This window comes from Chionomys nivalis, chromosome 11 (assembly GCF_950005125.1).
Source record: "Chionomys nivalis chromosome 11, mChiNiv1.1, whole genome shotgun sequence".
Classification (NCBI taxonomy): Eukaryota; Metazoa; Chordata; class Mammalia; order Rodentia; family Cricetidae; genus Chionomys; species Chionomys nivalis.
This window is the reverse complement of record NC_080096.1, coordinates 72,109,202-72,136,473: the sequence shown is the minus strand read 5'-3', so window position 1 is coordinate 72,136,473 and position 27,272 is coordinate 72,109,202. Positions and strand designations below refer to the sequence as shown.

Here is a 27,272-nt window from a genome sequence, read left to right as displayed (position 1 = left end):
AACACAACTGTGACTAAGACAATATATGTATAAGATTTATTAGGCTGACTTACATGACAATATGGATACTGCAACAGTGTCTGATAATTAAGTAGTTTCTCAGCTATCTCTAGGACTTTTGCAGCATTATCTACATAGCCATGTTCAAACTTGTGGGTCACATGCACCCTAGGAGAGCTATGAATGTGTCCAACACAAAACTGTAAACAAAACAAACATTATAAAATTCTTTTCAAATGTATTTTTTCTTATCTATTTACTTTTGTGACTTGTGTGGCTCTAGAAAAAAAACCTGAAAAATTATTATAGCATATATTTTTCCAACATAATGTTTTTATTATTTGGGAATTTTACACACTTCACCCCAAACACATTTACTTCCCAGTCTTCTCAAACTCACCTTGCTTGTGACCTCCCACCTCAAATAAATAAAAAAGTAAATAAATAAATAGCAAGTCCAAGTTGTGCTGTCCATATACTCACTGGAGCATGATCAAACTGCTTGTGGCCAGACCCTTAAAGGAAACTGAGTCCTTCATCACCCCCACCCCTGCTAGATGCCAACAACTGTGCAGAGCTCACTTCAGGGGCCCTATCACAATTTTTAAGAGACCTCTTCAATGGATTCCTGTCTAGACTATTTGTTTTTTGGGGTAATCTATAGTTGTTGCCACTTCAAAAGTAGCTTCCTTGCCCTTCAGAGTCAGTGGCAGCATGGATCATGGACTTCTACATGCTTTCTGGCAACACTAGACTATATGTATCCACATGGTCTCTGACTTCAGTAGGGTCCACAGTTCTCAGCATGTTCTAGAGTGGCAGTACAGACTACAGACATCAGCATAGTTCTTCCCTTGTTGGGAGCACAGCCCAAGGACATTAAAATAGCCTCTGAAGGCAACATGGGCCATGGACACCAACATGACTTCATGTGACGGCACAGAGCATGAATATCAACATGGTTTCTGGCAGTAACAAAGAGCACAGACACGAAAGAGTTTTAGGCAGCCGCACAGACCATGGGCATCTACACAGCCTTCAGTGGTAACACAGGGAACAGACACCAACATGGCCTTTGGTAGTGGCGGCACTGGCCATGGACTTAACATGGCCTCAGATTGCAACACAGGCCATAGACATCAACATGTACCACAGAAATGAAGATAACTTCCAATGATAGCACAGACCACAGGTGTTCACCTTGACTCCAGTGGTAACATAGATCATAAATGTCCAACATGGACCTTCTGCATTAACATGGCCTGGGGCAGCAGCATAAACCACAAACAACAGCTTGTCCCCTGGCTAGAGCATGAACCATAGATACCAACATGAGGAGACCCTGGACGTCTTTTGAGAAGTCCCAGTGCAATGAGCTGCTCTAAAGTTGGCATCCCCCTTAACCTTCTCCCACACCTGTTGCCACTGTCTTGTCTCTTTCCACTTTGTATGTGCAGTTTCATTCCTCCATCTTTCCCACTTCTCCATCATACATTTATTCAATGAAGTGGTGTTGCAAGCTACAGTGTACACACCAAGCATGCGTGCACACACACACACACACACACACACACACACACACACACACACACACCCCTAACAGGTTTACATGCAAATCCTCATTGTCATAAGTAATTGGCCTGGTTCGAAGCTTCTGGTTTCTCAAGCACCATAAATACCGGACCATTTCTGAGACTTGTCTCACATGTCCTGCTGTTTCCCAGAGTCAGGGTGACCCTGCTACAATTTCCAGGCTGCCACATGCCTCCATGTTCTTTGTGCTGGCCTCTTTGTGGTACACAAAGAATGACCCTTGTGTCTGTGGGCAGTGCATTGACCCTGCACTCCCCTCTTCCCAGTAGGGTGAGCAGCACAGACTGCAGCTGTAGTGGCTCCATGCTGAATAAGCTCAGCCTATTCAGTAATGCCATATTCTTTGTCCACTGCACCACACTCTTCCATAGCAAGCTCTCCCATATTGCTCCTATACTTCCATCAGACCTGCCTTTAAAAAAAGTTGTTCCTGAGATACTGTGGACTCTGAGGACAACTTCTCTCAGCAGGGCAGCACTTTGGCTTAGCTCGAGCCTGGGTTTGGGCAACCATAGCTCCTCCATGGCAGCAGCAGGGCTGGCAGTGAGGACAGGAAAGGGCACTGATCTGCAAGAAAAGTTTTTTAAATGATAGGGCTGTGTCAAAACATCAAAAAGCTGGACAAACCCATTTCATTAATTTTTTAAAATTACAATTAGATTGAGTTTAATATTTTGTTTTCAAATTTTCTCTTTGTTACTTTACTTTCTTATTAAACAACTAAAATCTTATCACCTAATGAAATGCCAAAGTACATAATTCTAGAACTTTCTTTTGTAGTTTTGCCAACATGAAAAAACTTGTTGTATTTTTATTCTTATGAAATCATGTTATAATATTTTTAATTGTTTAAATTATAGATACTTTTCTTAATGAGTAAACAATACCTCTTTGATTATGGTACATTAGTCCTTTATATGTATACATTACAATTTATTTAAACAATTTATTCTCCTCCTCTTCCTCCTCTATCCTTGTCTTCTTTGTTGAGCATGCTAGGCAAGTATACTACCATCATGCTATACCAACTTTTTGTAACACTTTGCTTGATAACCAGTCAATTTATTTTACTTTTCAAAGTAATTGGATATATTTCTATATTTATATAAAATATTTGGTTTTAATCTCATTTTCTTTCATTTTTCATCAGTAGTTTTATTATAGTATTTTCGTACATGTACATCATTGTAGCTTATTTCAACTTTGTTCTCTTCCCTTATATTTGTCTGATTTTTTTTTAGGAAATATTTACTTTAAATGCTATCTTTTCCCCTCTCTCATTTCTCCACTCCTGTTTTCTGCCTACCCCAAATTTATTTTATTTTTATGGTGCTAGAAATTGAACCTATGGCAAGCACTCTAACATTATAATCACAGTTCCTTAAATTACAATTCTTGATCACATGTAAATTTAAAATAATGTTTTCATTATTTATAGTTAGGTTTTACATATTTTTCATTTGGAGATATTTACCATAAAATATAAGACAATGCCCTAAACTTAACTTTTCCTAAAATCATTGGACAACTTTCTTATTATAGTTAATACTATAATGCAAACTTTATCCAGTGATTTGAGATACCAGCTGTTATACACTGAATTCATGATTTTATGCAAGTATATTATATATATCATATAAATATACAATTATATATAAATATATATTGGCTATATATGTTTATCTGGTAATTTTATAAAATGTATCTAATCTAGTGCATTGATCTGATTACAGATTTGAGCAAAACCACACTGCTGTGTTGAATATTGTAGACTGCTAAGCGGTTGATTTTTTTTCTTTTGGTAGAGGGTGAGCTCATCCTAAATCATTCTCTTTTCCTCCTCCTACTATGAGATTATTCCCCTCTCCATTTTATTTCCTGAATAGTATTATGGCACATTTTGTCAAATGTTTAAAAAAAACAAAGTTCATTGTGTTTTTGTTGTGATTATATTAAATTTCGCATTAGTTTGAAAATTAGCACCTAGAGAAATATCCTCCTAAAACAATTTTAGCCTCATTCATAGTCAACTTAAATATCTGGTTGTGTTTGGCAGAGGAATATAGCTCAGTGACAGAACACTTGTTTAGCAAGTATATTCCTTGGACTTTATCCCTCACCCCACAAAAGCAAACAAATATCAAAACCAGGGCTGAGCTTCTGGCTCAATTGGTGGAGTGTTTTCCTAGCATGCACAAAGCCTTGGAGAGGGTCTCCAGCACTACATAGATTTCATGCAGTTGTTAGAAAAGCCATCATCTCAGCATTTGTGGGTGTACACAGAAGGATCAGAAGTTCAAGTTATCCTTTGCAACATAACAGGTTTGAAGTCACCTTGGGTTACATATACTCCCTTTTTAAAAAGAAAAGAATGTAAAACTAAACCAACTGGGATATCTCTTCCTAAGAGACATACCCTATTTCTTGGTAAGGTATATAATACAATGAGTAATTTGGCTCCTTCACTTAGATTGCAATACCTTAAAAAATACAGAGTTACTATTTGAGCCTCAGAGACAAAGACAGGTTGAGGAGTAGAGAATGCATTGCCAGATGGTAAGAATTGTAGTCTTCATTTGCTTTGCTATTAGCTGTAGTTGGAGAAGGGACTCATCATGGGCTTGAGTACATTTTAGTCCACGAACCTAGCCAATATAAGGATATCAGTTCAACCCTTAAGCATTTCAAGATTGTATATGAAATCAAGGCCATCTTTATTTTATGTGTTTGGAAAACTGCAACTTTCTATACTATGGCCCTTCATACTGAAGGAGAAAATTCAATGATTGCAAAATAAACAACTTAGTGAGCACTCAGCTCTAAATGGGACATTTATATCACCTGTTCCTCCACAAGTTTCAGGAAACTTTCATAATTCATAGTAAGTATGGAACTGAAAGATTGTAAGAGTCAAAGGATGGGGAATAGAGCTATGAAATAGTATCTTCTGGACATAACATGGCTGTTGAAAATTGTTAAAGAAAAATAAATATATTCTAAAACAAAACAGCTTAGTTATTTTCTCTTTACTGGCAGTACTGTCTTCAAGTTCTGCCCAGGAAAGCTTATATTGGTTTGTTTCACCTCTCACTGATTGTGTCTCTGTGAGTTTTCATTCTCTGTTGGTGGAGATCCAGGTCAATGATGGCTGTGCTGGAAATAAAATGACATAAAGAGAACGATATAGAAAACTAACCAGGTAATGTAAAATTTAATGAAAGAAATCTTAGCTGTATCAATTCATTTAAAACATCACATATTTAAATTGTACACCATAATTTCCTCAAGTGCCCTTTGAGACATAAATGTAAGAATTCAGATACAAAGACCCTTATAAGACAGATACTGTCATTTTAGTGAGATCTAAGTGGGGTCCCGGACAGTCACAGAGTACTTCTGTCTTCCTGCTTGCTGGAAGATCTTATAAAAATTCAGCCACAGATCAAAGCATTTACTTGTCTTTGCTCACACTGTGACATAAAAATGGCTCCTTGTCACTTTTGGTTGGGAGATAAGTAACTGCATTTTCTTTGAACTGAGAACATTTTCTGTGGTCAATAGATTAAAACTTTCCTCACATTTTATTTAAGAGATGCTAAAATTGGCACCTTGATTAATTTGCATATTTTCTTTCACCAGTATGTCTTTACCTCTTTGTTACTAAAGTTGATGTTGAGGAAAATCAGAGAAAGATCATCCTAACAAAACTAAAACAGGAGAAAATACATTTACTTTTAAATTAGATCATTGACATTGGGTGATCAAATGTTTGGCATTATAATCCATCTAAATTAGATTTGGTAAAACTTCATATTCTGTTCCTGAGAGTGACAAACAGATTTTTGAAAATCATCTTTTGAAAGTTCACAAAGGATTTTTTTTTTCCCTTTTTGGTGTGTGTGTGTGTGTGTGGGTGTGTGTGTTCATATCTCAGGTACATGTGAAGTCATAAAGTTGGCACAGAGTCTGTCACAGAATAAAAAGCACACATATCTTTCAGACTATCTAACCAGTGAGTGCCAGGTATATTCCTGTTTCCAGCCCCAGCACTGAGGTTTATAAATGTTTACTGAAGTCCTAAGTCTTTACGTGGGTTCTGAGGATATGAACTTTTGATTTTTTAGCACACATTTTTTAAGCAAACACTTTATGAACATAATCATCACACAGGGACCATAACAGCTAGTTTAAACCCATGAAAGCATGATTGTAATATAATAACAAATAAACATAAAATATGGAGGAAAATAGCATTTAAAATAGGGTTTCTAGCTCTAGAAAATATGACAGACTTTGCCATTTTCTCACCTTGAGTGCAAAAGCTAAGTAATATAAGAAGAAACAATGATGATAATGATGATGATAACAATAATAATAATATCCAAGTCATTCACCTCTCCTAAGGTCACATCATGAATACAGAAATTGGGGTTCAAGAACACTAATTGCTTTCGTATTTCTGCAAGGAGTTGAACTGAACTCTGTTGGAGGTCACAGCTGGGCCTCAGAAAAGAGAAGGTAATGAGATATCTGTACTGTGGGGTACTGGCTCATTGGTTGCTCATTTGAGAAGTCCTGGTATATGGATGAAGACCTTCCTCTTCAAAATAATGAGGCTGACCGGAGTTATTGATTGATCTTGAAGAAGAAGCATGTGCAAGGACAAGCAGGAAGCCAAAAAAATCTCCAAATAATGAAAGTCATCTGAAGGAAAAGAAACAGCAGCCTTTATAGTTTGCCATGCCTAACCTGGGCTACAAATATTAGAAATATTCCTTTGCCTGTTGTTTACCCACATACATAAAGGGAATTTCTAAGATCTTATAGACAAGGGATGAGGCGTACAGACCAGTTAATAAGTTCTGGCCTTTGCATAGGGTGAACAAAGTAATCAATATTATACAACCTATATTCCAGTGTAGTTGTTTTTCTGTTATGAAAAGAATATACCAAATATGTACAAAATAGAAAGTAAAAAAGTCATCGCCCTTCATTCATAGCCTAAACAATTGCCAGTACTATATCTTTGAGGAAAGATACATATGCTTTCCTCAAAGGTAGATATATATATATCTCCTTAGAAGAGTCACATGATGAGAGAGATCTGAAAGGTAGAAAAGCAGGAAAGGCAGTGCTGTCACTTGGGTTCCCTCAGCCCCTCCCTGGTGACATTACCTGCATTAAATACCAAGTATTAAATGAAGAGTGTTGCCTCTGAATAATCAGGTAATCAAAAACTAGTTACTGCTTTGACTTTTGACTACAGGTTCTTCAGCCACTTACATTTACCATTTTTAAATGTATCATTATTTTAAACACATATCATTATTTTAATTATAACCAATTAGACATGCCTGCATCTCCTCAGCATGCATCATTATGTACCTTACCAAAAAGCACTTTAATCAAATTGCATACCAATACTCTTTATTATAATTTATGTGCACATGTCTGTAGCTAATTTGTATGTTTTAAGGATTAATTTCAGTAGACTTGGGTTAACTTACTCTGGCATTCCTAAATTCATGATATTGTTGTCATCTCAGATGCTATTTAATTTCTTATCCCAGGAGATAACAGTTATATGACAAGAAGTCATGTTGGTTCTCCAAAATCTTTTGTGCTGAAGTCCTTGAATCATTACAATTTCTTGTATACTTTGAGGTCTTCTGACCTCAAATACTGGCCTCTAGTCTCTTAACACTCAGTCTTAGTTACATACAAATAAACTGCTAAGCTAGAGGAATGTAGACACAGCTTTAGTTATTTCTCCTAGTTGCACTAAAAGGATTGCAGCTTCCCTTACCCATTAACTCGTCACTTTTTATGTTTGGGTTTGCTTCTCTCAGGTTCATAAGGAAATCTTGCTACATTTTTTTTCCAATAAGGTGGAGTATGCAAAGAACATTAGACTACTTTTTGCACTTAGTTTTGGTGCTGAAACCTTTGCCTGTTTCAGTCTCTTTGTGATAGTTAATTTAGATTGTTGGATTGGTTGGATTAAGAAATACCCATGACTCGTAATGTTGCATACCTTTAAGAGTGTCTGTGAGGGAGTTTTCTCTGAGTTCTAAATGAGGAGAGAAGATCCAACTTGAATGTTGCTGGTGCCATCCAATGAACTGGAGCCCCACAGTGAATAAAAAGGGGAAAGGAGGAAATCAACATGTTTACTGCTCTAGAGGCAGTGGGACCTGGGACAATAGAGCAAATAAATGGACAAACTAATGTCTCATACAACAGCCAAGTTTATTCAGAGTATCAGACAATTTATACTCCGAGGGTTAAAATGATTCAAATGAGAAAAAAGTAAAATAACAATGGCAAACCACACATGTCTGGCGGGATGCATATGACAAAAACATGCTTTCCCATACAGACATAATAGCAAATAACACAGCCAGTTTTAATGAATAAATTGAGGTAAACTTATTCTATCTACGACATCTGGGAGTAGCAAGAAAGCATAGCCAAAGAACAGTTCAAAGTTTTAATGAAACTTAGGTCACAAGGCTCTTTTCTTGGTTTACCTGAAGCAGTTGTAATTGCCCATGACTCTATTCTTAACAGTGTCCTGACATGAACTGAGCCCTCTTTTCAGATATGCTATGTTACTAGTCTATCAGTCAAATCCATTGCTGGTTGACTTAGCTAGTGCCATTAGTCAACTTTTCCTAGAGATCCCCATTCTCTGCCATCTGAAGGGGAAATTACAGGCAAGCTGCCATATTTTCTTGACATTTATTCGGGTGCTGAGAATCCAACCTCCTGTATTGACTGGGGTTTCTGTCCTTCCCGGTTCCCACAGTCGTTAAGTCCCAAAGAAATCACACAGAAGTCTACATTAATTATAAATGAATTGGCCTAGTATCTCAGGCTTCTTATTAACTCTTATAACTTACACTAGCCCATAATTCTTGCCTGTGTTAGCCATGTGACTTGGTACCTATTTCAACAAGGCAGTCACATCTTTCTTGCTCTGTATCTGGCTTCCTCTCTGTCTGGGTGATGACTGCAGACTGGAACTTCCCTCTTTCCAGAATTCTCATTGCTCCACCTCTACTTCCTTCCTGATTTCCCCACCTATACTTTCTGCTCAGCTACTGGCCAATCCACATTTATTTAAAATACATTTGACAGGGTACAGACTATTGTCCCACATCACTCCTGAGTTCTTGTTTACCCAGCAAACAATTTCATCATTGAGACATATCCCAGCCCTTTAAGTTGTTTTCTATCAGTTATTTGGTCACAGCAGTGGGGGGAAATATTCAATACAGAAAATAGATGCAGAGGATTGCTGGCATAAACCTATATATTTTGCAGGTCTTTGAAGTTCTAGAGCAATCACCCAAAGTCTCATTTTGCAACATTGAAGCAACCAACTTTGGCTATGGCCTAGTGTAATTGCTAGACCATTTTCAGAGGCAGGAAAATTTTCAAAATCATCTTATATTTTCTTGGCAAGATTTGACAGTCATGTTTATCCATTTCTGGATATTATGTAACTTGTCAGTGGTTGAGGCATTGTCAGTTCCTTGCCCAAAGACCAGTTTTGCCAAGTAGAAAACAAGCTCCAATTTGGAGTGTCTTTGGTGCTCAACATTCTCTTGGGAATAGATTGGTGCTGTCAGAAGCAGTCATATCTCATGCCAACAGAACCCTAAGTTATTTAAATGCCATGTTCTACATATCCTTGAAGTGGTTGAAAATTACCTATCTATACATAATACAATCTCTATGTATCTAAAGAACCTAATTGATCTGACTGTATGTACAGCAAGCATGAACAACTATTGACCTATAATAATTAATACTTATATAACTTAAAGACTAAAACTTTATGTCAAAATATTAAATAACCTGTAAACAAATGTGCAACAAATGAGGACAATGACCTCAAAATGTGAACAATCTATAAGTATCTTGATCAGATGTAGGAGTAATATATAATGCAATATGAAAATATATCCTAAAAGTTGTATCATATACAAAATGTCCTACACAGAGATAATAACATACATATATACAATCTGACAAAATAACTTTGTATAGGTATACAAATAATATAAACAAAAGTAACAAATACTATTTGAACATGTATCAATATATGAAAACTATACTAATATAAATTATCTATTAATAATAGCTCACAAGTATTCACTCTATTACCCACTATTACTACCTGCCCCCTGATGGAGGTGGGTCTTGTATTTATCTGTTGCTTTCATTGGTTAATTAATAAAGAAACTGCCTACGCCCATTTGATAGGCCAACCCTTAGGTGGGTGGAGTAAACAGAACAGAATGCTGGGAGAAAGAAGCCGAGTCAGTGAGTCGCCATGATTCTCTCACTCCAGACAGACGCAGGTTAAGATCTTTCCTGGTAAGCCAACATGTGGTGCTACACAGAATATTAGAAATGGGTTAGATCAATATGTAAGAGCTAGTCAATAAGAGGCTGGAACTAGCGGGCCAGGCAGTGTTCAAAAGAATACAGTTTTACATGCAATTATTCCGGGTAAAGCTAACTGGGTGGTGTGATGCCGCCCCGCCATTTTTATTATAACAGCCCCCCCTTTTTTAAAACAAACATAGTTTTCACCCCAACCCTCTATCTAATACAAGTATAATCAACAACCCCTAAACAGTGTTCCCAACCCATGGACAAACTTTTTTTGGGATGGGGCATCGTCTTCTAGAATTGCCTCCTGTTGTCATTGGAGGTGGTGTTCTTTTAACTGGGTCCTGCAAAATTAAAGTGATGGTTAAGTTTCAAAATTACTGTTTAGTATAGTTGCAAACAATTTCTGAGTAGTCGATAGATAGTTCTTTTTTTTTCAAAGTTCTTATTTGGAGTTCTGGCCAGAATGTCATGAGAAGGAACACCATTTCTGCAGCTGGTACCCCAAAAAAGAAGCGGTCTTATAGTAGCACTGTCTGCATCATGATGTCATCTCACCTAGGTAGAGTTGTTGTTGTGGGGCCCCATCTCTTCCTGGAAACTTCAAAGATTACTGCAGGAAGAGGATCTATAGGAAAATCTATCATGAAAAACTTAAACATCATTCATATATACATACATTCAATGGAGAATATGATATAAACAAAAAAGGCATGGAGAAAGTAAAACTTTTTCCTTAAGTCTTTCTTCTGTCCCATACCAGATGGCTCCTGATATGAGACAGAAACTCTGAATAGTCCTTTTTACAATGCACTTGGATTTAGAGAAGTACAGAACCATTGCCCAACTCCAAAGCCAGCTGAGTATAAACACACACACACACACATATGTGTGTGTGTGTGTGTGTGTAAATGTAAGTGTAACCCATACCTGGATTCATAAACCATATCTGTTTTCTAGAAGCTCCTTAGTGGATAGCTATTTTTTCTTCTGTTAGCATTAAAACATCCAGGGTCTCTTGAATTTTTGATGATGTGTATTTTCCTGTAAAGATAAGAACAGAACCCTGCCCCGACCCTATATGACTTTCCTTACCACATGTATGGTTGTCACCATTGTGGATGAGCTGTCATTTCTCTGTTTCAACAGGTTTCTCCTTTTCAAAATGAATTTTATTAATTTTGATGATATCCATAACTTTTCTTCTCCTGTGGAAACAAGAGCAAAACACCTTCTCCAACATAGTACATCTCCTGGTTTTCATTGTGAGGTCAACACATCCTTGAAATATACTGGTCAATTTAATTTAAAAGTTTTTTCCATTATCCAGTGCCTCTCTGCTTCTGTTGTTCCTTTCTCATTAGCATTAAGAAAATTCAAGGTTAATAAAGCATTATGCAATCTATTTCTGGGGGTATTTTCTGTCCCTTTCTGTTTGTTCAGCATATCCTTTATAGTACAATTTGACCTTTCTATAACTACCTGACCTGTAGGATTATTTGGTATATCTGTAATGTGATTTATATTATAATAAGCAAAAAAATGTTCCATTTTTTAGATACATATGCCAGACCATTGTCTTTCTTTATTTGTGCAGATATACCTATGATGGCCATAACTTCCAATAAATGTGTGATTACAAAATCAGCATTTTTGGAGGTCAAGGCTCCCATTGAAAACCTAAATATGTATCTATGGTGTGGTGTACATATTTTAATTTACCAAATTCTGCAAAGTGGAACACATCCATCTGCAAGATTTCTTTTCTTTGAGTAGTCCTTGGGTTACTCCCTGCAGGCAACTGTTTTTTTTTTGTTGTTATAGAAAGAGCAAGTAGGGCATCTCTTTATAACCTCCTTATCTTGTTGCCATGTAATAGAAAACTCTTTCTTTAAACCTTTGCTATTGACATGATGTTTTTTATGAAATTCTGAGGCCTGCAACATGCTTGTAGTCTATAATTGATAAATTTCTGCATTACCTTGTGCTAGAGGACCTGGAAGCCCCATATGGGATTGGATGTGTGTTATGTACAACAGACAAAGCCTATTACTGATTATGTCTTGCACCTAAATAAACAATAAAGTCAATTCTGTATCATCTGGTATAAATTCAGTGGTTTCAATATGCAAGATAACTTTCTGCATATTGTGAATCACTAACTATATTAAGAGGTTCTTTAAAATCCCTTAGCACCACAAGAATGGCATATAATTCTGCCTTCTGGACAGAATTATAAGGGCTTTGTTCCACCTTACTCAATTCTTCTGACTTGTAATCTGCCTTCCCTGATTTATTTGTGTTAGTATAAAATGTATGGGATCCAGTTATTGGAGCATCGCATATAATTTGAGGGAAAATCCAAGAAATTCTCTTTATAAGGTTAAGTCTATCACTTTTGGGATAGGTGCTATTAATTTCTCCCAAAAATTAGGACAAGCTCTTTGCCATTGTCTTCATTGCTTCCCATAACTTTTTTATTTCATCACTAATAAAAGGCACTATAAGTTCTTCTGGGTCTATACCTGCTAGCTGATGAAGTCTCAGTTTACCTTTTATAATTAATTCAGACATTTTTTCCACATAATTTTTTAATTTTTACTTAGTTTATGTGGTAAAAAGATCCATTCTAAAATAATATCTTCCCTCTGCATTAAAATTCCTGTAGAAGAAATTCTGGAAGGCAATATGACTAGAATACAACTAAGACTTGGATTCACCCTATCCACATGTGCCTCCTGTAATTTTTCCTCAACCATTGTCAGTTCCTTTTCTGATCCAGCTCGTAATTCTCTGGAACTATTCAAATCTTTATCACAATCTAAGATTTTTTTGTTTAAATAAATTATTAGATCAGGTGTTATTCCAACAGCTGGTCATAGACTGGAAATGCCTCCTAACAATCTTTGAAAGTCATTAAGAGTCCATAACTGGTCTCTCCTAATTTGTGCCATTTGTGTCCTAATTTCTGCAAATCTATTTTATAACCTAGGTAATTAACAGAATCTCCTCTCTGTATTTTTTCAGGAGAAATCAGCAATCCCCATTTAGGTAAAACTATCTTTACTTCTTCAAACATTCTTTTTAAAGTTCCATGTTTGAATCAGATATCAACATGTCATCCATGTAATGGTAGATTATAGACTTAGGAAATTGCTTACAAATTATTTCCAATGGCTGACTTACAAATTTTTGGCACAATGTGGGACTATTGAACATCCCCTGTGGGAGGATAGTCCATGGATATCTCCTAGTAGGCTGAGAATTATTATAAGTAGGCATTGTGAAGGTAAAATTTTCACTATCCTTTTCTTGTAAAGGAATAGTGAAAAACAATCCTTTAAATCAATAACCATGAGAGGCCATCCCTTTGGTAACAGAGAAGGCAGAGGACTTCCAGATTGTAGAAGGCCCATAGGTTGAATAACCTTGTTGACAGCCCTTAGATCTGTCACCATTCTCCAATTTCCAGGTTTCTTTTTAACAACAAATACAGGAGAATTCCAAGGGCTGGTAGATTCTTCTATATGTCGAGCACCTATTTGCTCTTGTACCAGCTGTTCTAAAGCCTGCAACTTTTCCTCAGCTAGAGGACACTGCTTAACCCATATTGGCTTCTCAGTCAACCATTTTAAAGGTAGGGCTGTTGGTACCTCTGAAGGTTTATCAATTGCTTTGTGTTCTTATACAGCCTGAATGGCTGGTTTTCATTGTCTATAATATCTTCTAATATTTTCCTCAGAAACATAAGTTTTTGGAGTTGCAGGAATGTTAATCTGGGTATTCCATTGCTGCGTTAGGTCATGACCCCATAAATTCACTGTAATATTGGCTATATATGGCCTTAGTCTTCCTATTTGTCCTTCTAGCCCTATGCATTCAACCTATCTCACTAATTATAAACTGGTTGGCCTATTAGTTCAGGCATTCTTATTGACTAATTCTTACATCTTACATTAACCCATAATTCTTGTCTCTGTTAGCAACATGACTTGGTACCTCTTATCACTGAGGCTTTCTCATCTTGCTTCCTCTGTATCTGGGTGATGACTGTAAACTGAGCCTTCCCTCATCCCAGAATTCTCCTGTTCTGGACACCCTGCCTATACTTCCTCCCTGGTTACTGGTCAATCAGTGTTTTATTAAACCAATTACAAGTGACAAGTCTTTACAGGGTACAAGACCATTGTTCCATGGCATGTTTATACTGTAAATGAAACAAAACTAAGTCTGCATTATGCACAAAACTGCAAAGTGGTAATCCTCTTAGTATCAGAAGAAAAAAGATTGTGGGGAAGGGAAAAGATATTTTCACCAGTAATATAAGCAGAAATAGAAAAGATAATTGGAAATAATTGTTTATTGTATTACTTGTGTTTCTAAAAAGCTTCCATTTCCTTTCATACCAGTAAATATTACAGAGGAAAAACATGCATCTAATAGTCCATGTGGTCCATATTTGATATATTTTACAGATAATATCACTGCAAAAGAGAAATGCTGCAGAATTATACCTGCATTATATTATGTTAATTTTTTCACTTGCTTTATTGGGTGCTCAATACATACATATAACCACTGTCTCCAACCACAAGCAGGGTAGAGTGAGTGCATGCTCATTCCATCACATTTGCTGACAAGCTGATGCATACTGACAACATCAGACTTAGGAACATTTGTAGACCTTAGTTGGTGGGGAAGGTCTAGCCAAGACCGTTTTGCATATTGCTGGTTGGGCAAAAAAATCCTCTGACTTTACCACAGACAAGAACATCATGTCCTTTTGCTCTTATGTCTTACAAGATCTGCCCTTAGTAGGAAGGAATCAGGTTATCTGACATAGTTTACTCCATAACCTTTTTATTGATTCTTCAGTGCTTTGTGCCCTTGCCTGGAATAGTAGTATGCTTGAGCTGACCCATGTACAATTTCCATAATTACTTTTCTGTCTTACAAACAAACATTCATACAAGCACTTTCATCTTTTCTGTCATACTCTTTTCTGTCTATAGTTGTTTATCTACAGGTATCGTCAATTTAAATTCCTTTGCCTGCAATGCCTTTGCAGACAAAACAAAATAACATATTAAGATACTTTGTGCTCCTCTTTCTCACAGAAGTTCAGGGTACATCCCTGGGTTGAAGAACAAAGAGAACACATAAAGTGGTTGCAGTAGTAAAATTTTAAACTTGAGGCTTTCCTTCCAGGACCATTGGACAGAACAGCGAGTATCCTTCTGTGTCAGTTGCAAAGAGGGGAATGATGAGGACTTCCAATAGTGTAAGGAGACCTATTGATACAAGCTTTACTCCACTCCTCGTTTTCTGCACAACACCACCAGCTGTGCTTAAACTTTGACTTTCCATCACTTCTCATTTATGGTTTCTTTAAGAGCATTCATTTGACTTTCTATTACCAGAGTCATCTGGTTCTTTTGTCCTTCGTACCCATGGATCTTCTTGACACCAGAGGCCTAGAACTGATTTAGTTCATTTTGCATAGTATCTACCCTCTCCCAGAATTTTTTAGTTGAGTGAACCAATGGCATAGGATGCTTTCCTTTTGTTCATTCAACCCCACTCTCACCACTTCTAAAACTAGATTTGAAAGAACAGGCCCCTAGAAAGTTTATGATATGTAAACATTTAGTCAGTCAGATATGGAGAACAAGCATTTTCCCCCTTAATACAAAACATGATGTTATTTGTTAATGCTGAAATTTTGTTTGAGTCCATCAGCTTATTATCAGCTATGTATTGAGACTGAATGTCCTAGGGATGTAATTAAGAACTGTACCTTACATAATAGGGCTGATTACAGTGACTGAGGGGAGTCTTCTGTAGAGGGTTGTGTGAAACAGTCTTTCTGTTTGTAATTGTTTTTTTCCATCTACTTTAAGTACACTGCTCCCAGCCTTGGTAAGTAGGTCATCTGAGAATCAGATGCAGGACTGACATGTGTCATTACCAGGCCCCATTAAGCCACTGTTTCATACTCAATGTCTTTCTGAGTCAAAAGGAAAGAAAGATTGTGGTGGTTCATTGAAGGGATTTTAAAACAAAACTCAAAATTCAACATCCCTTTATGATAAACATCTTAGAGAGATTAGGAATACAAGGGTCGTACCTAAGTATAATAAAAGCTATTTATAGCAAGCCGTCAGCTAACATCAAATTAAATGGAGAGAAACTCAAAGCAATTCCACTAAAATCAGGAACACGACAAGGTTGTCCACTCTCTCCATACCTCTTTAATATAGTGCTTGAAATTCTAGCAATAGCAATAAGACAACATAAAGGGATCAAAGGGATTCAAATTGGAAAGGAAGAAGTTAAACTTTCATTATTTGCAGATGATATGATAGTGTACATAAGCGACCCCAAAAACTCCACAAAAGAACTCCTTCAGCTGATAAACACCTTTAGTAGCGTTGCAGGATACAAGATCAATTCCAAAAAATCAGTTGCCCTCCTATACACAAAGGATAAGGAAGCAGAGATGGAAATCAGAGAAACATCACCCTTCACGATAGCCACAAATAGCATAAAATATCTTGGGGTAACCCTAACCAAGGAAGTAAAGGATCTATTTGACAAGAACTTTAAGTCAATGAAGAAAGAAATTGAGGAGGATACCAGAAAATGGAAGGATCTCCCTTGCTCTTGGATAGGGAGGATCAACATAGTAAAAATGGCAATTCTACCAAGGGCAATTTATAGATTCAATGCAATCCCCATTAAAATCCCATCAAAATTCTTCACAGATCTTGAGAGGACAATAATCAACTTTATATGGAGAAACAAAAAACCGAGGATAGCCAAAACAATCTTATATAATAAAGGATCGTCTGGAGGCATTACCATCCCTGACCTCAAACTCTATTACAGAGCCTCAGTATTGAAAACAGCTTGGTATTGGCATAAAAACAGAGAAGTCGATCAATGGAACTGAGTAGAAGACCCTGATTTTAACCCACAAACATATGAACACCTAATTTTTGATAAAGGAGCTAAAAGTATTCAATGGAAAAAAGAGAGCATCTTCAACAAATGGTGCTGGCAGAACTGGTTGTCAACCTGTAGAAGAATGAAAATAGATCCATATCTATCACCATGCACAAAACTCAAGTCCAAATGGATTAAAGACCTCAATATTATCTGAACACACTGAACCTGATAGAAGAAAAAGTGGGAAGTACTCTACAACATATGGGTACAGGAGATCACTTCCTACGTTTATCCCCAGCAGCACAGACATTAAGGAAAACATTGAATAAATGGGAACTCCTGAAACTGAGTAGCTTCTGTAAAGCAAAGGACACTGTCACTAGGACAAAAAGGCAACCCACTGACTGGGAGAAGATCTTCACCAACCCTGCAACAGACAAAGGTCTGATCTCCAAAATATACAAAGAACTCAAGAAACTAGACTTTAAAATGCTAATTAACCCAATAAAAATGGGGCACTGAACTGAACAGAGAATTCTCAACAGAAGAAATTCAAATGGCCAAAAGACACTTAAGGTCATGCTCAACCTCCTTAGCGATAAGGGAAATGCAAATTAAAACAACTTTGAGATACCATCTTACACCTGTCAGAATGGCTAAAATCAAAAACACCAATGATAGCCTTTGCTGGAGAGGTTGTGGAGAAAGGGGCACACTCATTCATTGCTGGTGGGAATGCAAACTTGTGCAACCACTTTGGAAATCAATGTGGCGATTTCTCAGGAAATTTGGGATCAACCTACCCCAAGATCCAGTAATACCACTTTTGGGAATATACCCAAGAGATGCCCCATCAAATGACAAAAGTATCTGTTCAACTATGTTCATAGCAGCGTTGTTTGTAATAGCCAAAACCTGGAAACAACCTAGATGCCCTTCAATGGAGGAATGGATGAAGAAAGTGTGGAATATATACATATTAGAGTACTACTCAGCGGTAAAAAACAATGACTTCTCGAATTTTGCGTGCAAATGGATGGAAATAGAAAACACTATCCTGAGTGAGGTATCCCAGACCCAAAAAGAGGAACATGGGATGTACTCACTCATAATCGGTTTCTAGCCATAAATAAAGGACCTTGCGCATATAATTTGTGATCCTAGAGAAGCTAAATAAGAAAGTGAACCCAAAGAAAATCGTATAGTCATCCGCCTGGAGAGGGGAAGTAGACAAGATTGCAGGGCAAAAACTGGGAACTTGCGGGTGAGGTGGCATGGGGCAAAGGGGAAATGGGAGGAGAAACATGAGAAGGGGAGGATGGGAGGAGCTCGGGGGATTGGGATGGTTGGGATATAGGAAGGGTGGATACGGGAGCAGCGAAGTATATATCCTAACTAAGGGAGCCATCTTAGGGTTGGCAAGAGACTTGACTCTAGAGGGGTTCGCAGGTGTCCAGGGAGATGTCCCCAGCTGGTACCTTGGGCAACTGAGGAGAGGGAACCTGAAATGACCCTATCCTATACTGATGAATATCTTACATATCACCTTAGAACCTTCATCTGGCGATGGATCGAGGTAGAGACAGAGACTCAATTTGGAGCAACGGTCTGAGCTCTTAAGGTCCAAATGAGGAGCAGAAGGAGGGAGAACATGAGCAAGGAAATCAGGACCACAAGGGATGCACCCACCCACTGTGACAGTGGAACTGATTTATTGGGAGCCCACCAAGGCCAGCTCATCTGGGACTGAATAAGCATGGGTTGAAACTAGACTCTTTGAGCATGGCGGACAATGAAGGCTGATGAGAAGCCAAGGACAATGACACTAGGTTTCGATCCTAATACATGAACTGGCTTTGTGGGAGCTTAGCCTGTTTAGACGCTCATCTTCCTGGACGTAGATAGAAGACCTTCGTCTTCCCGCAGGGCAGAGAATTTGAACTGCTCTTCAGTATCGAGAGGGAGGGGGAATGGTGTGGGGGGAGGAGAAGAGGAGTGGGGATAGGGGGAGGGGAGTGGGGGGAGGGGGCAATATTTGGAGGAGGGGAGGGAAATGGGAAACGGGGAGCAGGTGGAAATATTAATTAAAAAAGAATAAAAAAATAAATTAAAAAAAGAAAAGGAAAAAAAGTGAAAAAAAGATAGTAAATAGAAAAAAAAAACAAAACTCAAACTAAGCAAACAACAGAAAGGCACCAATGAAGAGCAGAGATGAAATCTCTCAACTTCATAGGTAACATAGTGACCTCAGTTCCAAGTGTTAGGTATTGTAAACTGATTAGTGAATGGAGATTTGAATAAGGCATTGATTTATGGATCAATCAAAGCTGTCAACACTTATCCACAGGCACCTCCTTTCTAGGGTATCGGTCTGGGCAGCTTGTGTGGAGAAAAAAAAAAGTAGTGGTACTCTTCTTCTCTGTATCAGGAGGCACAGAGACATTTAGTTCTAACTCTCATCCTTGCCTGACCCAGTCTTCTCTCTCTTAGTTTATCTCTGCAGGGTTCTTCACTGTGAACATGTGTCTATCTGTCCGTGGTTACTTCTTTACTTTTAGGCCACAGGAATAGAGTCCAGTGGCTCTGGAGTGCTCTCAATTATCATTGCTTTGTGTTTCTTACCTCATTTGAACCTTTCTTAAGATAAGACCGAGCTTCAAAGAATTTTAATGTCTTGCCCAGTTTTACACAGTTATTCCCCTGTTTTCTACTGTTATTTCCTTTTTTTTTTTGCCTCTTTCTTGCTTCCTTTCTATCTTTCCCTTCCTTCTTTTTTTCCTTTATCCTCAAAAGACCTCTTCTTTTCAAATGTAGACTCTGATTCAGGAATGGTAGTGCATGGCTTTAGTCCCAGTATGTGGGAGGTCGAGGTAAACACATCTCTGAGTTCAAGGTCAATCTAGTCTACAAAATGAGTTCCAGAACAGCCAAGGATATATAGAAAACCTGTGTCAACCACCTACCTCTGCAGAGAAAATAATAGGCTCTGAAGCTATGTATTTGAATTTAGGTCTCTGGCTTTTAAGACCATGGGTGAGTCAGTATATCTTGGCATTCCATGGTCCTTAATAATAAAGTGTGGATAACACTGTCATCTATGCCATATCTAGAGGATAGTTTGTGTGATGGCTACTCTTGGTTAACAACATTATTTTATCTGGAATTAACTAAAACCTAAGCTGCTAGCTATACCTGTGAGGAATTTTTCTTGATTTCATTATTTGAATTAGGAAAATCTACCTTAAACCTGGACCACACCTTCTAGCAGCAGCCCATATAAAAGACATGGACAAGGGAGGTTTTTGCTCTTTGCCTTGCTTGCCTTCACTCTCACTGGCAAGTTCACCCATTCACTGGCATTAAAGCTGACTTCTTTGGGATTCCGATGTATACTGAAGATCAACTGAGACAGACAACCCTGAGGACTGAACAGCTACTGGATCCTTGGATTCTCTTTGGGAGACAGTCAGACTTGGAAGAGTTGGGTCACAGCATGTAAGTTACTTTAATAAATCCCACTTTTTTTTCACATATTTTACTTTTAATTTTTTTATATTATAAAATTTAAAATTTTTTTTTTATTAAAAATTTCCACCTCCTCCCCTCCTCCCATTTCCCTCCCCCTTCCTCCACTCCCCCTCCACTCCCTCTCCAGTCCAAAGAGCACTCAGGGTTCCCTGCCCTGTGGGAAGTCCAAGGTCCTCCCCCTTCCATCCAGGTCTAGGAAGGTGAGCATCCAAACAGACTAGGCTCCCACAAAGCCAGTACATGTAGTAGACTCAGAACCCAGTGCCATTGTCCTTGACTTCTCAGTCAGCCCTCATTGTCAGCCACATTCAGAGAGTCCGGTTTGATCACATGTTCCATGAGTCCCAGTCCAGCTGGCCTTGGTGAGCTCCCATTAGATCAGCCCCACCGTCTCAGTGGGTGGGCACACCCCTCGCGATCCTGACTTCCTTGCTCATGTTCTCCCTCCTTCTGCTCCTCCTTTGGACCTTAGGTGCTCAGTCCAGTACTCCAATGTGGCTCTATATCTCTATCTCTATCCATCCCCAGATGAAGGATAGGGTCAGTTCAGGTGCCCTCTCCTCAGTTGCCCAAGAAACAAACTGGGGATATCTCCTTGGACACTTGGGAACCCCTCTAGAGTCAAGTCTCTTGCTAACCCTAAAATGGCTCCCTTAATTAAGATATATACTTCCCTGCTCCCATATCCACCCTTCTTCCATCCCAACCTTCCCATTCCCCCAAGCTCTCCCCATCCTCCCCTTCTCACTTCTCCCTCCCCATCTCCTCTTACCCCCACCCCCCCCCCCACGCCTAATCTCCCAATTCTTGCCTGGCAAACTTGTCTACTTCCTATATCCAGGAGGATAACTATATTTTTTTGGGGGGTTCACCTTCTTATTTAGCTTCTCTAGGATCACAAATTATAGGCTCAATGTCCTTTAATTATGGCTAGAATACACTTATGAGTGAGTACATACCATATTCATCTTTTGGGGTCTGGGTTACCTCAGTCAGGATAGTGTTTTCTATTTCCATTCATTTGCATGCAAAATTCAAGATGTCATTGTTTTTTTTTTTACCACAGAGTAGTACTCTAATGCTTATATATTCTACACTTTCTTTATCCATTCTTCCATTGAGGGGCATTTAGGTTGTTTCCAGGTTCTGGCTAATACGAGTAATGCTGCTATGAACATAGTTGAACAAATGCTTTTGTAGTATGATAGGGCATCTCTTGGGTATATTCCCAAGAGTGATATTGCTGGATCCTGGAGTAGGTTCATCCTGAGTTCAAAATCAAGACCAGGTGAACAATTTAAATAAATCTCACTTTTACATTTACAGATTAATTCTATTGGTTTTTTTTCCTCCAAGAGTGCTCTGGCTAATACAGATGACAAACTGTCCTATTCTAATGCATAAGACAAGTTCTGGCACATAGAAACTTTCAGCATGAATATTGGTCACTATTTTTGCTAGTGCTTCCTTTCTTTCTTCTAGCACACTTGGGTAACTTAAGTGTAATCCTTTGTATAATCACAGGACTGTTTTGTGTTCACAGTTATTAGGGAAGGACTCATAGATATTGGGAGCCAGTATTAGTTTGAACACTGGAGATATCCCAAATATGAAGGGATGGATATACCAGCAGAAAAATCAGTAGCATGAAAGGAAAGGCATGAGAAGTTATGTTGATTTGTCATAAACTAATACTATAAATGGGAGAGCTCCTATAATTATTTTCTCAAGTTTTAGAGCGTAAATATCCTTAAAGTATCAACAAATTTGGCTTATTTGGTGACCTCATTTATTGATTTGTGATGATTGACTTCTCTTACATGTCCTCATATGATCTTTCTTTGTGCACTCATTCCTTCCTCGTGTCTTAATCTCTCTCTATGAGGTTATCAGTCATACTGAATGAGAGCCTACATTAAGGGCCACATTTTACCCAGATTACCTCGATTCTATCTTTAAGTACAGCCACATTCTACAATGCTAGATGTTAACAGTTTAATATATGAATTTGGGGAACATATAATAGAAACATTTCTCAGATTTGGCTTGATTCACATATATGTGGATAGGTATTTTTGCATCAAACTGGAATGCCAAGCAACATGCACATGTTAGAAGACATAACCTTTGGGATATCTAGCTTTTAGGTGGGTATTGCCACACTTAGAATTCACTGATCCCTCTTACAATGAAATAAAGTCTGGGAGAAACCATGTTGCAGTATGTTTGATAAGACACTGAGTTGAGTTATTCTTTTCTGCCTCATGTCAATGTATCTGTGGTAGCTAAAAAGAGACAGTGATTCTGCACTAGAAAAGGCTGGATCACAGCCTGTAAGACACTCTATTGTGACTGTGTAAGCTTCTTGTGAACTGGGGTGTGCATATGTGAAGGCTGATGGAAGGCTGGCAGGAAGAGGAAGCCATAGGCACATTTCTGCCTCTTCAGCATTTACAGGTGATTTATCTGTCAGACAGAGGGAAACATATCACAACGTGTGTTGCTGGATCTCAGATGAGAAGGCTCCACATTTCCTGTGCATCCAGAAGTTCTGAGCATAATTATGCATTCTACTACCATGCTTTATACATGACTAAATGGTGTGGGAGAATTGTCTGTATTCTGTCAATCATGTTATAAATAAATGCTGATTGGCCAGGCAGGAAATACAGGCAGGAAAACCAGACAGGAAGCAGAAATGATGTAATGAATACAGGAGAATTCTGGGAAGGAGGAAGTCGATTCCTCGCACTCCTGCCCAGACCATCTAAGCAGCAGGATGTGATCTGCCTCACTGAAAAAGGTACTGAGCTACATGGCTAACATAGATAAAAAAAAAATGGCTTAATCAAGATGGAAGAGTTAGCCAGTGAGAAACTAGAGCTAATGGGCCAATCAGTTTATAATTTATGGAGACCTATGTGTGATTTTCTTTGGGGCTAAACAGTTGTGGGGTACTGGGCAGGACAGAAACCTCAACAACAAATAACCCAGGCCTGTTCATGTTACAACTAAATGGCCTTTTTCCTGTTCTCCTGTAAACAACAGTTCACTGTTATTGATATAGAATTCTACTACCCCTCTCCATACCAAATTGCTACATTTGACTGCTTTAGGGGGTGTGGTATCTTCTAGTTGACATTGGGCAGAAAATCTAAGACTAGGTCCTACTTTGTTTTCTGTTTCTGATACAACCAGATGGTCAAGTCACTTCATCCCTCTGTGACTTGGGTTCTCCCTTTATAAAGTGGAGATAATCATGTATACTTTATTAGGATAGTGGGAAGATTCAATAAGAAAACTTATCATAATCTGATGCCAAGGAAATTTGAATTTTTCTCTTGGGGTTCTTAGTAAAAGAATTAGTAAAAGAATTTAAGAAATGTCTCAACAGAAGCATGGAGAAAATATTATTAGAATTTAAAAGAAAAACCTCAGAACAGGCTCCACATTCCCTGTACATTCAGAAGTCCTGAGCATAATTATACATCCTACTACCATGCTTTATACATGACTAAATGACCTTCCTTCTGTTCTCCTGTCAAGTGGAAACACACAACAGTTCACTGTTATTGATACAGAATGCTACTACCCCTCCTGGGAGCTACTCAGTGGAGAAATATATGGAAAAGAAGGAAAAAGTCCGCACTATTTAATCTAGGCTGACCTAGAGATCAACTACATGGACAATGAGCCACATAGTAGGGATGGGAGCTTCAGAGGAAGAATAAAATATCCGAAAGTATCAGAAAAAGCATTCTTAGGTTCTGGTCAGCATTCTACCCACCCCCCCACACACAGAGAGAGAGAGAGAGAGAGAGAGAGAGAGAGAGAGAGAGAGAGAGAAGAGAAAAGTTGTATCTTATTCAGAAAGGTGGGTAGACCAACTAAGCTTCATGGTGTTTTCAAGGGACTGTGTGCATTTGGAGAGGAGGGTAGCAGCAGGGGACAGAAAGTCTGTGAAGGGAAGCTCAGGGCCACATTAAAGGGATAATTATTTCACTTGTGTCTTTAGTATGGCTTAAGGTAAATATACCTTTCAAAAGTTGGTCATACCTTCCTAAGAGGTGGTCTCTTCTAGCCTTAGTCACCTATCAGCTAGATTAATTCTTCAGGGAGAAGACAGTAGCACGATTCCACCCAGAGGTAGAGCCCATTCTTTGCTGTCACATGAAGACTGGCTGTTTATGTACTATACAAATTATCCATCTTAGGTTTTAAAAAGATTTATCTTAGCAGAATGATCAGAGTGCTGCACCTCATAATTCTAGTGATTTGATGTCTTAGAAGCATAAAGTACACTTTATTGATCCTCATCTCATCTTTACATAGGCCTTCTGATCTCAGGGAAGGTGTTTGCAAACCCAGTTTATTTTTGTTGTTGTTGTTTTGTTTTGTTTTTGTGCCTCTCCTTCTTTCTCCTCACCCAGCAGTTCTGTCTGATAATTAATCAGATGGTGCCCTGCCAGGAGGGGAGAAACTTACCTTTATCATTTTTTTTTTGAAAAGTTAAAAATTCCTTAATTTTTTATTCCTGGTACCACTACCACAATTTACAGGGCAATATACCTGATGTAATGAAAAGAAAAAGAAAGACAAAGCTACAACAGATAAAAGACCTCAGGAACGTACATCTAATTGACACTACATTGCATTAATCAATAGCTGCACTTTTTGCAAACTGTGGCTCTGACAGTCCTGAACAAGAAGGGCCTCCTGTTTAAGCTGCGGTAACTTTTCTGACTATGGATCATCGCTCCTTCTGTGGCAGATTTTTACAGTTCCTCTAATGCATTTAGGACGACTGTCTCAAAGTAACCTGCAGCTTTCCTGACAACTCCTCGCTCTCTCTCCTGCTAAGAACTGTAGCCCTTTTCTGCTGTTTTTTAAAAACCTTCTGCTACCATATCCACCACTTCCACCACCTGATCCATAGCCACCACCACGGGGACTGCCTGAGCTTCTTCCACCAAAACTGCTCCCTTTCATGGGTCCATAATTTGATTGCTGTTGTCCACTATAATTTCCAAAGTCATTATAGTTCCCACCACCATAGTTACCTCCACCAAAATTTCCTCCTTCATTGTAACCATCATATCCTCCTCCTCCACCACCTCCATATCCACCACCTTGGTTTCCATAGCCTGGTCCACCACCACCATAGCCTCCTCTACTGCTGTACCCGGGACCACCACCGTAGTTGCCACCATCACCTCCAAATCCATTATATCCACCATCACCACTTCCATAACTACCTCTGCTGCCACCACCTCCACCACCATAGCCTCCTCTTCCACCAAAGTTTCCACCACGACCAAAATTACCTCCACCACCTCCAAAGTTCCTTCCACGATCCATAAAATTGCCAGATCCACCTCCACGGCCTCTCTGTGATCCAGCAGACTGCATCTCTTGTTTAGAAAGGGCCTTTTTCACTTCACAATTATGCCCATTAATAGTGTGGTATTTCTGAATAACAATTTTATCAACTGTGTCATGGTCATCAAAAGTCACAAAAGCAAATCCTCTCTTTTTCCCACTCTGCCTGTCTTCCATAACGTCTATGGTTTCAATCTTGCCATACTTTTCAAAGTAGTCTCTCAGGTTGTACTCTTCTGTATCCTTTTTAATACCACCAACAAAGATTTTCTTCACTGTTAAATGGGCACCAGGCTTTACAGAATCCTCTCTAGAAACAGCTCTCTTTGGTTCCACCACACGCCCATCAACTTTGTGTGGCCGAGCACACATTGCAGCATCCACCTCTTCAACACAAGAGTAGGTCACAAAACCAAAGCCCCTGGAACGTTTTGTTTGGGGATCTCTCATTACCACACAATCTGTAAGTGTGCCCCATTTTTCAAAATGTTCTCTTAAGCTATCATCTTTGGTTTCAAAGCTCAGACCACCAATAAACAGTTTCCTCAACTGTTCTGGTTCCTTTGGATCATGGCCCTCCATTTTGAGACCAGACTCGCCTCTTCCAACTCGAGTCACCTTTATCATTTGAATAGGTCAGTGAGCAGCGGATTCACTTTCCTCTGCTTTTGACAAACTGACTGCCAGCAGAGCACTGTGCTTAAATAAGTTAGTAGGTATGTTCCCTGACAGAGTAAATGCTTTAATTATGAAATACATTGTGCATGTCATTTGGTTTTGGAAATTTTATCAAGTACTACTATCTTGACATATTTTGTTTGGCACCAGTTTCTAATTACAGTGGGCTAGTCGTTGAATAGTTTTCAGTCTTCGTGAAACAAAATTGTCATTTAATGTCTTAGTTTGCCTACATTTTGAAAATATACAATTACATAATGTTCTTTTACTTTATGAGGATTTTGTTTTAAACTTTGGTATGGTTTCTTTTTTTTTTCTTTCCTCCATTTTTAGAGTTCTAGCTATAGCAGCGTAAACAGAAAACACAAGAGAAAAGCTTGTGGGGAACTGAACTTTTCAATGAAGAATTTCTCTTTTAGTGCTTGAAGTCAAGAATGTGTTTGCTCTCTGGCCTGATGCTGACTGTCAAGCACGGGAATATGTACCTCTAGGAACCACAAGGATTGGTGGTGCTAGTAATGCGTACTAAGGGAAGGGTTGGAAATGTGGCTCTGCAGAACACTGGCTTAGCACTCAGGAACCCTCAAGTCAGAAGGGACTTGTGACAACACAGGCTTCTAGATCACTAAACTCCTGACGTTATGGTCAAGTAGAAATGTCAACAGTTTTCTGGGTCCAGGCTGGTTCTTCATTCTCCTTCCCCATGCTTTTTCTAACTCAGGAACAAAATCCAGAGAGCAGAG

The 27,272-nt window shown here is 38.5% G+C and overlaps 1 protein-coding gene across 1 annotated transcript; it reads right to left on the bottom strand.

The window, feature by feature from the left end:
* Positions 1-1,625: 1,625 nt before the first annotated feature.
* LOC130884375 (heterogeneous nuclear ribonucleoprotein A3-like) lies at positions 1,626-26,433 on the bottom strand. Its single transcript, XM_057785463.1, has 2 exons — positions 25,367-26,433; positions 1,626-2,160 (listed from the first exon to the last, which is right to left on the bottom strand). Exons 1-2 carry the CDS (start codon positions 26,431-26,433, stop codon positions 1,626-1,628), a joined length of 1,602 nt encoding a protein of 533 aa, XP_057641446.1.
* Positions 26,434-27,272: the final 839 nt, after the last annotated feature.